General features: G+C 39.7%; 2 protein-coding genes across 6 annotated transcripts in view; both read left to right on the top strand.

Moving 5' to 3' along the window:
• Positions 1-2425, top strand: part of PHLDB2 (pleckstrin homology like domain family B member 2) — a 65137-nt gene extending 62712 nt beyond the window's left edge. For all 5 annotated transcript variants that reach the window (XM_057371835.1, XM_057371833.1, XM_057371834.1 and 2 more), the window contains one exon: positions 507-2425. In XM_057371835.1, coding sequence (XP_057227818.1) covers positions 507-647 — 141 coding nt within the window. In that variant the 3' untranslated portion in view covers positions 648-2425. The remainder of the gene's footprint in view (positions 1-506) is intronic.
• A 1523-nt stretch (positions 2426-3948) lies between these two features.
• On the top strand, positions 3949-15247 carry ABHD10 (abhydrolase domain containing 10, depalmitoylase). The gene is made up of 5 exons (XM_057371830.1): positions 3949-4048; positions 7687-7870; positions 8669-8780; positions 9714-9851; positions 10849-15247. The coding sequence occupies exons 1-5, from the start codon at positions 3955-3957 to the stop codon at positions 11188-11190; spliced, it is 870 nt and encodes a 289-aa protein (XP_057227813.1). The 5' UTR covers positions 3949-3954; the 3' UTR covers positions 11191-15247.
• Positions 15248-16159: the final 912 nt, after the last annotated feature.

Here is a 16159-nt window from a genome sequence, read left to right as displayed (position 1 = left end):
TTTTTTTTAATACTGATGGAAGCAGAGATAATTATGTCTACCTGCCAAGTGGGATTTGCTGCAAAGAGTTCATTAGTGCAGTGGCGAGACCACTGAAATCAGGGGCTTGGACAAATYGAGGGCTGGCTGTGTGCCTCTGTCCCAGGGAGGGAGTGAACTGTGCCAGCAGCTCATGGCACCCCCTGCCTCTCATCTGTAATTTAAATAAGCTGTGAACAACTTGTGAAAGCCACTGGACAGAGTGGGGGASTTAGTTATTTGGGCATGAAGTAACAGCTTGGAGCCTGTAGTACTGTATAATAGTCTATAGGAAAAATGCTGTAAAAGGTGTTTATGGTGGCTACAAACACTTTAAATGCATCTCTGCTGCAATTATAAGATGCAGTGGTACAGCACTTTATCTTTCTTCTTAACCCTATCCATAAATATCCCRGTAAGCAATTCCACTTCTGCTACCAATAAATGGCTTTGATTTCACTCTTTCRATACTTTGTGTTTTATTCCAGAGTCCCAACCCCTTGCTGACTTTCAGTGTYAAGACTCATGACCGCATCTACTATATGGTTGCTCCTTCTCCAGAAGCCATGAGGATATGGATGGATGTCATTGTTACAGGTGCAGAAGGCTACACCCACTTCATGTTGTAATAAAAGGGCAGCAATAGGGCATCCTGCAATAATGTAACTCATGAAGTTAGCCATACTTAGAGACAGMTGAAAAGCCAGTGAATACCCTGAAATGTCCTCCTTATGATGTGCACCCAAAACCTCAGACTCAGGGGGTTACAAATGCATTGAAAAGGGGGATTGTTACCTGTTTTAGTTGATCTTTATAGGAATGAACGAGCTAAAGGTGTTGAGGAAATCGTAGTGCTCCAAAACGGATAATCAGGCAATTTAAATTACAGCATCTTTATTGAATTACATGTTTCTACAAATTCTCTTATACAGAGAATGTCTTCATAAACTTACTGAACAGTTTACAAGTGTGTGTGTATTCTCATTGGTATGCAAAAATTCTAGTAGTGAAACAAAAGGGTGTAATAAGCATATATTTTAATATGCAGCATTTGACATTTATAGATGATTAGGTGACTTTTCAAAACTTTTAGTCAAGTGTTTTATAAAAATACAAACAAAAAAGCAGCCCTAAGGWACACACAGTTCTTGCCTTAGTAGTTAAGTGTTAACAACAGAGCCAAAGAGTTACACGATTCCCTTATGTTTTCATATTGTTAGTTGTACCTAACTTTATGTAAGGGGACAGTGCCAAAACTCTTAATGACTTTTAATGTAATGAATTGTTGTGATGTGCTGTGTTCAAACACTTTGTGGCAACAACTGTATGTTTAAAATTTGCATCTATGGAGCTCAACAAAAAAGAAAAAGAGAAGGATAGCTTTATAAAGATGCAATCTTTCTCCAGAAGGATGAGAAATGGAAACACATGTATTAACTTCCTCATGAAGAGGGATTTTTTTTATTCTTCCCTGTTGAATAGCATAAGCTGATTCTGGACCCTACAGCAATTTYATGTAGTAAGGTCCCAGCGTGGTTCTAATCTTAATCTGTGCCAAGTGAACGCTCTACTGAAATCTCTCAAACATTGCCTGCCTTGAAGCCAGCACCAAAATCTCTACCTGTCTGAATTCTTTGGAGCCAAGTTTTCAGCCCCAGAGAGTTATTTTGTTGTTTAATGTATACCTGCACAGAATAATGCTGTCCAATACAATAAAAAGAGAGGTGAGTTTTAAGAGTTTACACTAAGCAGTGTATGAATAAAAACCCCTGAAAGTTTGAAGTAGTAGGGATTGAGACACCTAAAACAGCAAAAATACTGAGGGTGCAGTGGTCTCCCATTTTAAAATTGCTTCCAAGTCCTTGAGTAATATTGCAAAAATATAAATTATTTAATTGAAATGAACTTCAAGAAAGTCTCTTGTATTATGACTTTAAAGAGGTTCTATTTCAGTAATCAAAACTTACACACTCTGTGGTTTGTGTACTAGAAAAAAGCACATTAGCCTTTTTTTTTTTCTTGATGAAAAGTTAATCACTTTTGATGGAACAAATAAACTGAAAACAGAATAGAAGTATGCTGGGAGAATATTTTTGTTATGCCTTTTGAAACCTGTAACTGTAATGAACAGGTTTGTGGTACACACAGGTGATGTGGTTGTTCTAGCATGACAAACATCAGTTTCAACTTGAATCAYAGAAGAAGAGACTGTTGTTGCAAGATAATTGTTATCATCTGTGCAGATCACAGTCTGTAATCTATAATTTATAACACTATCAAATAAATTGCTTTTGTTTATACAGTTATTATTTTTCCCTGATGTATCTTGATTTTACTCCTAAGTATAGTTATAAAGGTTTTCTAATCATGATTTTTGTATCCTGCATGATGCAATGAAGGCATTTCAATAAACATTTTTAAAAATATGCTCGTTTCAAATATTTTYTTCCTGCAATATTTTGAGATATTTCTGCTTGTCTTCTAAATAGTTGTATACAGTCATGCAAGTAATATTGTATTTCTCAGTAACACTTCATTGAATTATTCCATGTGTTCTTCCACTAAAGAGCTATGGAAAATCATCTTTTGGAGGGCAGTGAAAGTAGGAGTATCACCTGTGTAGTGCATATATAATACCATTATAATATACATAATATAATACATAATGTACATAATATAATACCATTTTTATTTTTTATGAACCTGTTTGAAAAATTTATTGCCAGCCTTGGAGACTGACAATTTTTTTGTTTAATTGCAAACCAGAAATTGCTTGAATGTCAGATTTCACAGTTCTCCCAATACTTTACTCAGAGATGTCTTGGATGGAAGTATTAACTCACTGTGGAAATGAAAACTAGTGTGGTTTTATGATTGATTTCACTAAGTTTGCTACCATTGTCATGAAGTGGGGTGGGTACTGTGCTCGTGGACATCAAGACAACATAAATAGAGCAGGGTGGTCTTACCCTGCTTACCCTGAAAGATCTTGGGCAATTGTAAACCACATAGGCTGMATCTTAAAAACTTCATCTGCTCTGTCCCATGACCTTCAGGTGCTGGCCTGGTGCTTGGATGGGAGAACACCCTTATCTGGGCAGGAACTGACCTTTCTCAGCATTCATTGTTGTRTGTCAGGAGAGGTTGGACATCAGGARGAATTTCTTCACAGRAAGGGTTGTCAAGCATTGGAATGGGCTGCCCASGGAGAGGGTGGAGGGGAATCYCTGGWGGTGTTCCAGAAATGACTGGRYATGGCATTTAGTGCTATGGTATRATTGACAATGGTGGCATTTGGTCAAAGCTTGGACTCTATTAGAGATCTTTTCCAATCAAAATAATTTAGTGAGTCTATGATCCTTTTCTTTCTGGCTGCCATGGCCTGTATATAAAAGGTACAGTGCATAAAGACATAGTTTTGGCTTCTGTGCTCATGCCTAAGGCAGAGGAGAGAAGGCAMGGAGGTGTGAGCCTGTTAATGAGGTYCCTTCTCAGCCATCTCTTCATGATGCTGAACAGRTCCAGTTCCCTCGGCCTTTCCTCCTAGGAGAGATGCTCCAGTCACCCTCGCTGCCTTCCACTGGACCTGCTCCAGGAGCTCCATGTCTGTCTTGTCCTGAGGAGCCCAGAACTGGACACAGCACACCAGAGGAGCCTCACAGGGCTAAGCAGCGGGGCGGGATCGCCTCCCTCGGCCTGCTCAATGCTCTTCCCAGGACACACCAAGATACCTTTGGCCTTCTTGGCTGCGAGGCACTGCTGGCTCAGGGGAAACAGCCACACTGGAAAATGCACGCTCAGTGTTCTTTGTGGGATTTTTAATTGACAAAACTTTGTTTCCCGTTTCCCGGGCGGGCTCTGGGCACTCACCGCACACACGGCCCGCCCACAGCCTGGGGGGGCGGGGGGTGCGCGGCGCGTGCGCGGGCGGCGGCCATGGCGGCCATGGCGGGAGTGCTGCTGCGGGCCGCTCGTACCGCGGCCGTGCGGGGATCGCTGTCACCGCTGAGGGCAGCCCGGGCGCTCCCGGGTAAGGGAAGGGCCCCGGGGAGCTCGGAGCACAAGGGGTGCCCGTCGGACAGGAGAGAATGTTGTGGCGGTGCTGGCTGTGACGCCGCCGGGCGGCTTTGCGGGYGACACCCTTTCCTACCCTTCAGCGCCGTCTCCATGGGGAGCGGCCGGGGCGCGTCCCTCCTGGTGGGGATGGGGATGTTAAACTCGCTTTGCTTCCGATGGGGCTCCTGACAGGCTTCTCTTCCCTGCCACCTCCGCGGTTAGGGTTTGCTCTYGGTGTCCGTGCAGAGAGCAGGGCAGCTGCTTTCTCACGTGTGTTTTGCTGGCTCTAAGCTCTTGCCCCGCTGCTTTTTGAGGTGTCGGGAATCGGTGCCCCAGTTCGCTTGATGGGCTGTGAAGCGTGCCTGCCCGTAAAGCTTCGCCAGGCACTGAAAAGATTTGCTGGAATCCACGTCTGAGATCGGCCTCTGTCCAAATACGCAGTGCCCTTTTGGGCTGCGCCAGACCCTGTGTTTGTCTGACTTGTTGAGTTTATTCGTTGCTTTAAATTGGACAGATTAATCTCATCTAAGGCTGCTCAGTGAGGAAAACTTAACTTGCCACTAAGGTTGTACATGTTGTATCTGCATAAAAGCTCGAATACAGTGGGATTTTGTTGCCGTGGTTTTCTCCCTTCGTGGTTTTCTCCCTTTCTCCTGATCGTGTTAATAACATGATCAGAGTATCCGTTCATTTGAGCGTGTCTTTAGGTGCTCTGGGACCGGATCAAGCAGCGTTTCCTGCTGGCAGGACTGGTCCTGCCTGRGTCCTGGAGAGGACAGATCCTGGAGATCACAGTGCAGGAACATTCCCAAAGCTGTTTGGAAGACTTTGGCTTAAACATGTAACAAGGGTCTCAGTCACAGTTTCTGGTGTTCATAAAAGTACAMAGTGATTCCAATATGGAGAGAATTCCATAGAATACCATCAGGCAAGGGTCCTCCAGTCCTCCTGTAGCAATCACCCGCTGTCTGTAACTTGATTTTATGAATATTTAAACTCCCCTTGCACCCTTCAGAAAKTATTCCCACGTCTTACCAAGGTCATTCATAAGATCATGAGGAGAGATTACTGGGTAGCTGCTGATGGATTTGTCTGAAGGGAAATTTGAGAGGGTGACTGCAGAGAATTTTGCTTTTGGGTTGCTGGGGTGGTTGCTTTAGGGGTTTGCGTTATTCAGGTTGTGATTGCTGCTGGCACACTTCCATTAATTTGTTAAATGGAAGAGTGGTTCGTGAAATAGCTTAGACAGTGGTTGTGTCTTGTAGCTGCAGTTGGAACCCTGCCCAGTGTCCAAGTAATTTGAGGATGCTTCCAGGGTGTTCCAGCATGGAAGACCAGTGGCTTCAGAGATGGTTATTAGGGCTTAAKGGGGAGAGAAATACTCCTAATTATTTTTCCATTAAATTTAGCACTTCTTCATGTATCTCCTCTTATTGGCACGTGAAGAAGTGAGTGGCTTAGTGAGAGACACACAAAGTYCAAAGCCACAGTGTRGATGTRTCTGAATACCTTTGCTGTGGCATTCAYTCACCTCTATAAACAACTCAGGCATCAGCAGGAWAAAGAACTAYCTSATTATTTGAGGAGGAATTTAATGGKTTTAATCTGTAGTTCAAATRATACAATTTCTGTCAGACTGTAGGAAAGTGCTGAATGCTARCTGCATCCTGGGTCTGTTATGTATCCACACTTACTCATGGACATGCAAGTTTAACAACAATCCAACTCCCCAAAACCCCACTGAATGTAATCTCACTGATGGTGACAAAACAGAATTTTTAGGCTGCCGGACATTTAAGGGGTGTGGTACTGTTGGGGCTTTTTTTTTTTTTTTTTTTCACTATTTATCTAATTATTAGGAAGCTCTAGGAACCCCTAGGAAGCTCTGATGCTTTATTTTGGGTTATATAGTTTCTGTGCCCTACTCTTGGTTAYRAATGGAGATGGGAGCTTCGATAGATTTCTGCCTCTTGTCTAGGCCTTTGGCAAYCAGCACCCCAGGAYTCAGTCTTGTTCGCTAGTTCTTTWATAATAGCTGATTARSTCTAATACAAAATGAATTTTTGTTWATTAGACACARGAAAATAACAGARTAAGGGGTTTGKGGCAARTTAYATACTRTACAGAAATAAACCACTAGTAGACTAAGTACAGCAGTTTAAAATGTASCTTAAAATAAATCTTAAARTGCAGCRTGCAATAAAGGTACCTATGAGTTCAGCTAGCAAAGAAATAGTACAACTTAGGATTCTGTGTATATCTTAMCAATCCAGTCAGTGGTGGGAGCATACATTGAAGTTCTTTCCCTCAATGTAAACTTACACTGAACAGTTTACAAGTGTGTGTGTGTGTAGCTACGAAGAAGTAGCTACAAAGCCWGCAAAGAAGWAGTWRCWAMRMMKSCWRMRWMSWSMMKWYKWKGAGRRGMSSYCWYMMSMYKCYWSYRKKKWKKAKRRGMKKCTKCYKYYTWKWARWWWTKTKSWKCWTYTWYWRWRSARMAMWRMKRWKWTTKKTSRTYRTTRTYATYWTYTTYYWWCWMYTYYYWYMAYWACYMYCCWTMRYARSAWWWTGWTKMYTSSTKRKKWGSTKMWMMWWYYKKSSWKCACAGATAACTCCCTKCTGGGCCCTTTGGTCCAGCCTGGGTTATCTCTTGCATATGCCAGCCGGATTTGAGAAAGGGAGAGGGGGATTACATCCTGCCACACTGTTGAAGAACCAGTCATCTTCTAATCTACAAATTGAGAGTGTCAAAGTCTTAGAAGATTTGACCAAGCTTYCAGTTTAATATATCACCTTGCTGGGTTGGATTATAGGGTGGATTAAGCCTCCTTAACAGCTCTCTGTGAATTACTTGCCCTCACCTGTAGTAGAGGTACAACTGACTGCTAAAGTTAGATTAAATCCTGTAGCAGCTGTTGAGATTCAGCATAGCTATTAATTAGTTAGCATTTTCTCTGTTAATCTTATTTCCTCRTTTGATGTTACTTGTGTCATTTGGTTTTAAACACTGCTCATGTTGTTTTATGCTCATCATGATGAAAAAGTCACAAGATTACTTCCCAGTTCTTGATTGTGAGCTTCGTCCTATATCTTCATATATTATGTGGATCCAGGGTTTTGATAAAGGTGCCATTTATCCTTCAGTTGTAATGAAAAATTTGTCACTTCATGTACTTGTAAACTTCCATTGCACAGAGTACTCTAGTCTCAAAATTGTGCTTTTTGAAAATAAAAAGTTGAACTAAACAGATATTAAATGGGAAGATGTTTTTGTGAAATGAGTAAATGTATTCAAGATGGTATAAAACAGGAGGGCTGATGACAGTCCTTCGTGTTTATTTTCAGTCAACCACTTTGCTGATTGCTGAGTGAACTCCCTATCTGGTTGGCATTTAATGATTTGAGACTGAATCACAATAAAATTTCAGGTTTATCAGTACTTGTCAGTCTTTAAAGAATATAGGAGATGTTTTTTTCTGCTCTTGAGCCAAAATACCTTATTTTCACGTAATATGTCCATATTTGCTGAACCTTGGGTTTATCAAATATTAGGAATAAAATACTTCTGCCAAGGTTGTCATGATGATTGTACTAAATACGTCCTTTCATTAGTTTGCAGGCTGAAGTCATCAGTCAGCTTTCTTACTCGACCAGATCGACCAAATATTGCTTATCAGAAACTAAAAGGCAGGAATCCAGGGGTTATTTTCCTTCCAGGCTTCAACTCAAATATGAATGGTCAAAAAGCAACTGCCCTTGAAGATTTCTGCAAATCGTTAGGTCATGCCTACATCAGGTACATTGCATTTTCTTGAGAAAGTGAAAGTGATCTCATGGGTTGGGGGAAGGGGTTTTAACTCAAACATGTACACTTTGGCATTTGGATTGGGATGCTCCCTGTGCTAAGGGAGCTTGTGTACAAGCTGGGAAGTCTTTCTTCCATTCCAAATGTAGCATTTCTGYCAGTAGAGAGACTGAGGTAAATCAGGAAAAAGTATTCTAAGTGTAATTCAGAAAATTCTCACTTTCTATAGGCTAGCCAGTTCTACATGTTGCAGTCAGGCTGTAGGCAGAAAAATTAAGAAGGAAGGACCTGGAAATCTTGTTTTTTAAGTTACCAGTATAAGCACTGTCCTTACCTGCCAAGTGTGATTAAGTTGCCCCACGTCTTCTGTGGGTTTAGAAGAGCATGCCTCTGCTTGGTGATACTGTCCTTTGATACACTAGATTGAATGAGGAGTGTCATAAGCCTTCCTATTTGGGTTCAGTGTTTCAAAGAGTACATTTTAAAAATATCTTTAAAACTGAAGTCTCTGAGGGGTATTTTTGTCTGCAAGGGAAATTTTTTTATCTGTTGTTGTAAGTTATGATGTTATATCAAATGATAAGAGAACACGGTGTAACTTAGTTGTGTATGTTGTATTTAAAATTAAACCCCTTTTATGTGATTTGTGGTCTTAGTGATAAACAGGGCCAAGTAAGAAAATTCTCAGTGTGGTATCTTGTCCCCTGCTGATTTTGCAGTAGYATTTAGTTTGTGTCTGTGTTGCTGTAGACAGTACCACGACTTTCATGTTGATGGTTACTTTTTCAGATTTGATTATACAGGATGTGGAAGTTCAGATGGTAAATTTGAAGAGTGTACAATTGGGAAGTGGAGAAAAGATGTTCTATCTATACTGGATGAACTTACAGAAGGACCACAGGTTATATTTTGTTTTTAAATACAGAATGCTATTGTTCCCTCGGGGTAGAACATTGATCAAAAATATGCCATAATAGCTCTGGTCAACTATAGTTTCTGCTGAATAGTTGACACCTGCTCACTCTCGAGATGAATCATTTTGAGAGGTCATATTCATAGGAGCCCTTTTGCAAACAGGTRGGTCACAAAATCATGGAAACATGAGTTGGCAGGAGCTCCTGGAGTGTTTATTAGAATTTCCTGCCTCAGAGCAGGGCTGTTGTCCCAGAGAGACTGAGAAAGCCTCATGATGGCGATGCCACCTGACAAAGGACGGGGAATTGTTCCAGTGCAGTGTGGCCCTCTTAATGAAGAAGTGTGTCATCATCCCATGCTGGAATTAATTGAAGGATTTGCAGGAAGATTACAAGATACTCCATGTGGTTAAATAGCTTTTTAAAAAAAAGTCAGGAGACACAGGATTTGTYTTCTTCAGTTAATTTAGAAATTACTGTGGGAAACTTGGAATTTCTTACAATCTAGAAATACCTAGTATTGTGTTCAAAACAATTTTGTATTACGAATTGCTTTTGTTTGCTTCTTTTGCTGCACTGAGCCTTTACTRTGTGCATTTACCTTAAGAAGGAAACATAAAAGTGTGCATATGATACTGAATTGTTTCAACTCTCATTTTGTTTACAGTGTTTCAGTCTCAGACAGCAATAACCAGCCATGCCAAACAGAATAATAAATACCAGATCTTGTGGTGCTTACTCAGGCAAAATTTCCACTGGAAGTRATAGCAGTTCTGCCTGGGTAAGGACAGCAGGATTATGCCCAAGGTTTAAATAGTTAAACCAAGTGAAAATTGATACTTTGTGCAAGAAGAAAAAAACCTATTAGCCACTTTCTGTAAAACACTATWTTTTTTTCTCTTTTTTACTTTCTTTTCCAGATTCTGGTGGGCTCCAGTATGGGTGGATGGCTAATGCTTCATGCTGCAATAGCACGCCCAGATAAAGTAGCTGCTCTGGTTGGAGTAGCTGTAGCAGCAGATCATGTTGTAACAGCTTTTAAGAGGCTACCCATTGAGGTAAATGTTGGTGGTTGGCTTTTGGGCACTCTAAAAGAATCTTACAAAGAATTTGAGAAATTATGTTATTTAAACTGTACTTTCCTTGCAAATTTTCAGGTAAGCTTTCTGTGTTTGAATAATGTAAGCTTACAGTATGAGGTTAGTGTGARCACTAGCCAGAGTGTGCTTATATTGCTGTGGTACAGAGGATGTGAAGTCAGATCCCTGCTGTTAGCAGTCCATTAGATCTCAGTTTTGAGTATCTTCTATTTGCATTGGAATTGGTTGTGCTTTCAGGGATGGAGAAATAGCTGCTAAAGTAGTTGAGGTGGCACTGGATGATATGACATAGGTTGTGTAGATAGAAAGGAAATTATTCAAATAAATATGTTTGTAAAGATTATAAGGTTTAGGTAGTGGGAACTGCCCTTCTGAGGTTATTCCTTGATGATCATAATGTCTGGTCTTCAGAAAAATAAATGAGGTGTTACATTGCAATAAATAATGTATGCTTTAGAATAAAAAGTGTTTTCTTGATTTGTTTGGGTTTTTTCTAAGACACTTTAGTGTCAGAATTACTATTTAGGACTAAGGTAAGGATCTGGAAATAAAGCATTTAGAGACAGCTATTGTGGCAAAAACTGATCACTGGAAAATGTCTTTCCCCCAGGATTTCTCCTTGAACTGATTGAAGCCAAGGAGACTTGCAGTTCATGGCATCTATGCATCTTTTTTTTTTTTCTGATAGATTCTGGCTGAGTAACTTAATTTCATTGGTGAATTTTAACTAGAATAATTTTCAGGAGAGGTTTGGAGAGCAGATTTTATGACATAGTAGGGGGTTTTCTTCTCAGATCTGTGAGGAGAACAGGAATACACTTCTGCTAGTAAAAATGAAGATGGTAAAATTTTATACATGGGGGAGTTCTACTGCCTTTAGAACAGAAATAAGTTGAGGCACTCTTACATACTCCTAATATCTGTTTTGTCTATTTTTTACTCTTTTTTTTTATAGGCACAAAAAGAAATAGAAGAAAAGGGTGAATGGAAGTATCARACAAAGCAAAATGAGGAAGGATTTTACTCCTTGACATACGACTTTATCAGAGAAGCAGAAAATCATTGTGTGCTGAATAGTCCTATTCCTGTAACGTGTCCYGTGCGACTTATCCATGGCATGAAGGATGGTGATGTCCCTTGGCAGATCTCTATGCAAGTTGCTGATCGTGTTTTGAGCAAGGAYGTGGATGTTATCCTCCGCAAAATCGGCCAGCATCGCATGAGTGACAAGGAGGATACAAAACTCCTTGTGAATACTGTTGATGATTTAATTGACAAGCTGTCAACAGTAGCATAAGCTGCAGAGTAGCATTAGTGCATGAACTTTACACCTGACTCTTTTCCTTGAGTAACAGAAGCCTTGTTCTTACCCAGATGGTGGCAGGCCTGTGACTGTCACAGTAGGAACTGAGCTTTATCTGCTGTTTCCTTACCTCTGTTTCATAAATACAGGTATTGTATTATTGCTGCATTTGCACACAGTCCAAAGTGTGAAGGAGTGCTGCTATTGTGTTCAGAACCTCTCCTTCACCACTTTCACCATTTTTTTCAAAAATTGCCTACAATTTTATACTGAAATGTTGATTTTTGTTACTATTGGCCTGTACAGTAAAGTTTTATTTTCACATCTTTGACACCTATTATTGTCCTTGTGCTGTATCATTGTATCTTATGTCTGAAACCACCTGTGCAAGGCAAAATACAACTTGACTGTTTACTGAAGTTAATTATTAGAGATAGTGAGTACCGTGAAGCACAATAAACACATTTCAGATAAATGGTTATTTTGCTCTGAAGTGCTGTTAAAATTAAAAAGTGGAAGGCACACCCTGATGGTGTGCTTGGGGTACTACATAGGGAAGAATTTGACTTCTAAGAATGCAGGGCCTCAAGGYGTTAAGAACTCTTTATCTGTGCTTATCAGGAGRGTGTGTGTCATCTTCTCCAGGCTGYCTGTCATTGTTCATTTGTGGGCCTAATGTTAAGGGATCAATATATTGGTGTGTATTGAAAGTGGATTAGTAAGGTGACTTTCTTAGTAACTTCTTCTGAGTGGGCAGTGCAGTGCCATAGGGCACTGCTGCCTCTGCCATAATTTGAGAGCTTTAGTTTACTGGGTACAGTTCTTGAGYTGCGTGTGTGCAGCCATGAGAAGTGGAACTTGTTAGTTGGATAATTCTTACAATGTAAAGCCATATAATTTAATAAGAAATTGATTTAATTGCAAATATGACTATAACCTGGCTTTTCTACAGAAATACAGTACCATTCATCCACCTGAGAGAGAGGAACTTAGGTGAGAGGCTTTAAYTAGTTTATTTTGGCCTTATTGTGTAACATCAGTGAAAAGCATATAGTTGTGTCTGSTTTTATTATTTTAAGTAGTAAATGGCAACACTATTGTTACCTTAAAAGACTAAAGCTGCTGTGGGTAAGGTATTTCTAGGGAGTTCATCATTTTCAGTTTTAGCTTTGTCAGTAGAAGTGTGCTGAATAGGGTTTTGTTGAAGTAGTGGGTTTCATGTAAAAAAAAGTACAAACAATTGAACTAAAAAAAAAAAAAACCAGCAACAACAAAACCTAAATTTCAGTAGAGTTCTGTGAAGTACAGTTTTATTTAGGCTTCAGTACTGCAAAAACTGAGAAGCTGTGATGTAAAAAATTTCAATTTTGATATAAGAGTTAAAAAAGTTGACTCTTGTATAGATGCAAATTTTTCAATTCAAGTRTACCAGTTCCCTAACTCAGTTAATCATAGAATCATAGAATGGTTTGCTTTAGAAGAGAYRTTAGAGATCATCTAGTTCCAACCCGCCTACCATGGGCCACTAGACCMGGTTGTTCAGAGCCCCATCCAACACTTCCAGGGATGGGGCATCYACCCTGGAATGCCCAATCTTCTATTGGGCAACCWGTTCCAGTGCCTCACAGTAAAGAATTTTTCCCTCTCTATCTAATCTAAACATTCTCTTCAGTTTGAACAGATTCTCCCCCTTGTTCTGTCACTACATGATCTTAGAAATAGTCTCTATCCAGTTCAGGATAATCTAGATTGGGGTAATTGCTTGAGGAATTAGAACATTTCATGAAATCTTGTTCCCAAGTATTTCTSGCATGGACTGTTCTTCTGTCTGTATCACTATGCAATTCACTTAAGCTTTAAAACCTCTGGAATGTGTTTTTATTTTTTGAGAAAGTTAATGAAAATTGCATTCCTGGAGTTGGAGCTGTGTTCATGTTTATGTACTGTTAAACAGTTGTCATCTCATGTGTTTGTATCACTTGTGTCTGATAAGACCTAAAAAATAGATTTTCCAAGTTTTAAAGATGCAGTCAAAATTATTTCAAAACTTTCTGCCCTAAGAGATGATCGAGTTTTTTAAATMCCCAGTTTTGTCACCTCTTAGATTGGTTTGGCTCGTAGTGGAAGAAAAAGATTTAAAAAGTGAACTGCAGTAATTCCAAAGTAATTAATTAATGCCCAGAGTTACAAGTTGTAGTAGATGTACTTTTTCTACACACATATTAAAGTTACTTCGGTGATGGAAAGTTTTGAGCCTTTTTTAGTTGGGGAGTTATACCTGTAAACACACAGATAGAGGCTTTGTGTGCCTGCATAAACTGTAGCTATGTATTTCTCTTGAAAGTGTTGTTGCATTTGTGCTTCACCTTAGTCATTATTAAATAATTGATATTTTACTGGTAAGGTGTCTGTTGCAATGCCTTAGAGTAAGATAGTTTAAAGCAAATGTGAAATGGTGCAGTTGTGTAAATAGTTCTCAGGAGGGTTTTTTTCTTGTTTACTGGTGGTGTTTTGTGTTGTTGCCCCCCCCCCCCCTTTTTCTGCAGTAGTAGCATGAGGTGGGAGAATTCAGTATAACAGGGTTGGCACAGTTGTTGAGAATAAAAACTGCAGGATCAGTTGCTCAAACCACAGCATTACTGAAAATTTAATCCCAKGGGAGGGGTTTTTGCTGCACCTTGCTTTGTAGTTCTGTTTTCCTTCTCTGCTGCCTAAATGGAGATGAGTGGTAGCATTTACATTCCAGGTACACCCAAAGTTTGTTATCTATGGCCTAAATGCAAAGACAGAGGTGATCCTTCTTCATAGAGACAGTATTCCAGGTAGTGTTTTGAAATTCAGTGAGTACTAGTATCCTCTCTGTGCTCACTTTTGATTTTTGTAAATCTGGTTTGCTTAAATAGAAAAAGTAGGCTCTAAAGTAGCTTTATGCAGACAGATCTTTTTCTCTGCCATGGTTGTTCCATTGGTATTTATCTTTGCAAGCATAAGCATTTTCCCCACGTTCATGGTGGAAATTGCCAGAGTTTTGGCTGTTGACAACTTGGCGTGTTCAGATGCCTGCAAGAAGGGATAGTGATAACTAGAGACCTTTGCATCCCACCTCTGAGTAACTGTTGACCTACCAGGAAGTTTTGTCGTCTGGAATAATGTGTTATTCCCATATTATGGTGTCATTCCATATTGGAGCTTTTTTGTACCCTGAGTTAATGCCTGGGGCATTGCTTTCTTCTTTGCCAGTAGATGCCTACATAGTAATTATTTTCAGTATTAGTCATGTTTAAAAACTAGTATTTCACTCCTSTGTAGAGATACTGGATTAAAATAGGGTATTACACACTTGGAAAGCTCTGCATGGCACAGATTTTTAAAATACTTTGTGATGAATTCTTATTTCTGTTTTGGGATTTTTTTTTCAACAGACTTTGATTTGTTGACAAATGCAAAGTATATTTTGTGGCTATATAATGTACATTTCCTCAACAATAAGCTTGATTCACATGAAATAGTTTCTAAAGCATATTCAACTTGTTTCCTAATAAACAAGTGCTCTTATTCTGCTTATATTAAGCTGTACTTACAGCTCAGTTTTAGAAACATGGTTTTTATCTTGTTAAGTATTCTACTTGTTTTGTCTCTCCTGTTGTTTGGCTTTGTATTACACACGAGCTGGTTTGAGTTTTTTGGGTTTTGGGGGTTTTTATCTTAATTGGTGTTAAGTGTTCCATGTAGTTTCAGTTTAGCTAAGCTRTTTTCTCTTGCATCAACGCTAGATTCAAACAAAGCAGTGTTCACAAAAACCCTAGCTGGGTAGGCCTTAGAAGAACCACCTCCTGCTGTTTCATTTTTATGTTAATTTCTTGGACATGCTGTTATTCAATGGGGCTAAAAGATTTATGGTACCATACTTTTAGTATCAAATTAAAACATGCTTAGAGAGAAACATTCAACCAGTGATTAGTCTGCAGCTGCTCCACTGTTTTCAATGCTCCAGTCATGCTGCAATACAGAGTTGCAACATCTTCTGAGCCAGTGCTGTGGTCAGAGTTTCTGCATTAGGTTTGTACTTGTCATTTCTGTCATTTGTCTCCTCTGTGGCGGAAAGAAACCCAAGCAAGTGGGAGGAAAAATCATGTTCTGGGGAAYAATGAGATTTCAACTTCCTTGTTTTCTAAGTTACTCTGTTGTGCTGCTACGAAGAGACCCACCTTACCCTTTTACATTTTTTCAGTTTTTTAGTGCTGAAAAGCTACATTAAAGCTAAAGGCTTCCCCAAAATTGAAGAGGGTTCTGTGTATGACCTGCCTCTGAGATCAGCAATCTCTGCTTTGTGCTGATGACCAAATTCATTAAGATGTGTATGAATGTAAAATTTCACCAAGGCTTGGTGAAAATTCACCAGCTGTGTAAGGAATGCAGACAGAAATACCTAACATCAATGTGCACTTCACCCTTCTGAGTTTGTTCTCAAGCCCAGCAGGGACAGGAAAGGCAGAGGGAGCTTGGCCTTTATGTTAAATAGCAGCCAACTCGCTGTGCATGAGGTTTTAATGCCACTGTCCCTGGCACTTTCCTCCTGGCAGGTGTTTTCTAAAGGAAGAGATTACTGTTGGTAAAGAGAGGCAGAGATAAAGGACACAAATGCACTGCTCACAGATTTACTGCTTGGTCAGTTTTTATAGCTCAGATTTACTTAGTGACTATAGCACCTCATCTCTCTTCAATATATTTATATGCCTAGAACAGAAAAATGTTACAGCCTTGATCATGTAATGCATAAATATAAATTGCAGGACTTACTGCAGTCTGGTGGTAGGCTTGACCTTGTATTTCTCTTTCAAGTCCTGCATATGTATGTTATGTGGTCCAGTGCTTCTTTTCCATTAAAGAGAAGAGGGCATCCTGCATATGATGYAGTAATTGCAGCTCAAAGATGATGGATAGACACATTCCCAACCTGCTA

This window comes from Malurus melanocephalus, unplaced genomic scaffold (genome assembly GCF_030028575.1).
Source record: "Malurus melanocephalus ecotype Western Australia unplaced genomic scaffold, MMel_1.1 scaffold_159, whole genome shotgun sequence".
Classification (NCBI taxonomy): domain Eukaryota; kingdom Metazoa; phylum Chordata; class Aves; order Passeriformes; family Maluridae; genus Malurus; species Malurus melanocephalus.
The sequence above is the reverse complement of the archived record's forward strand: the minus strand, read 5'-3'. Positions and strand labels throughout refer to the sequence as shown.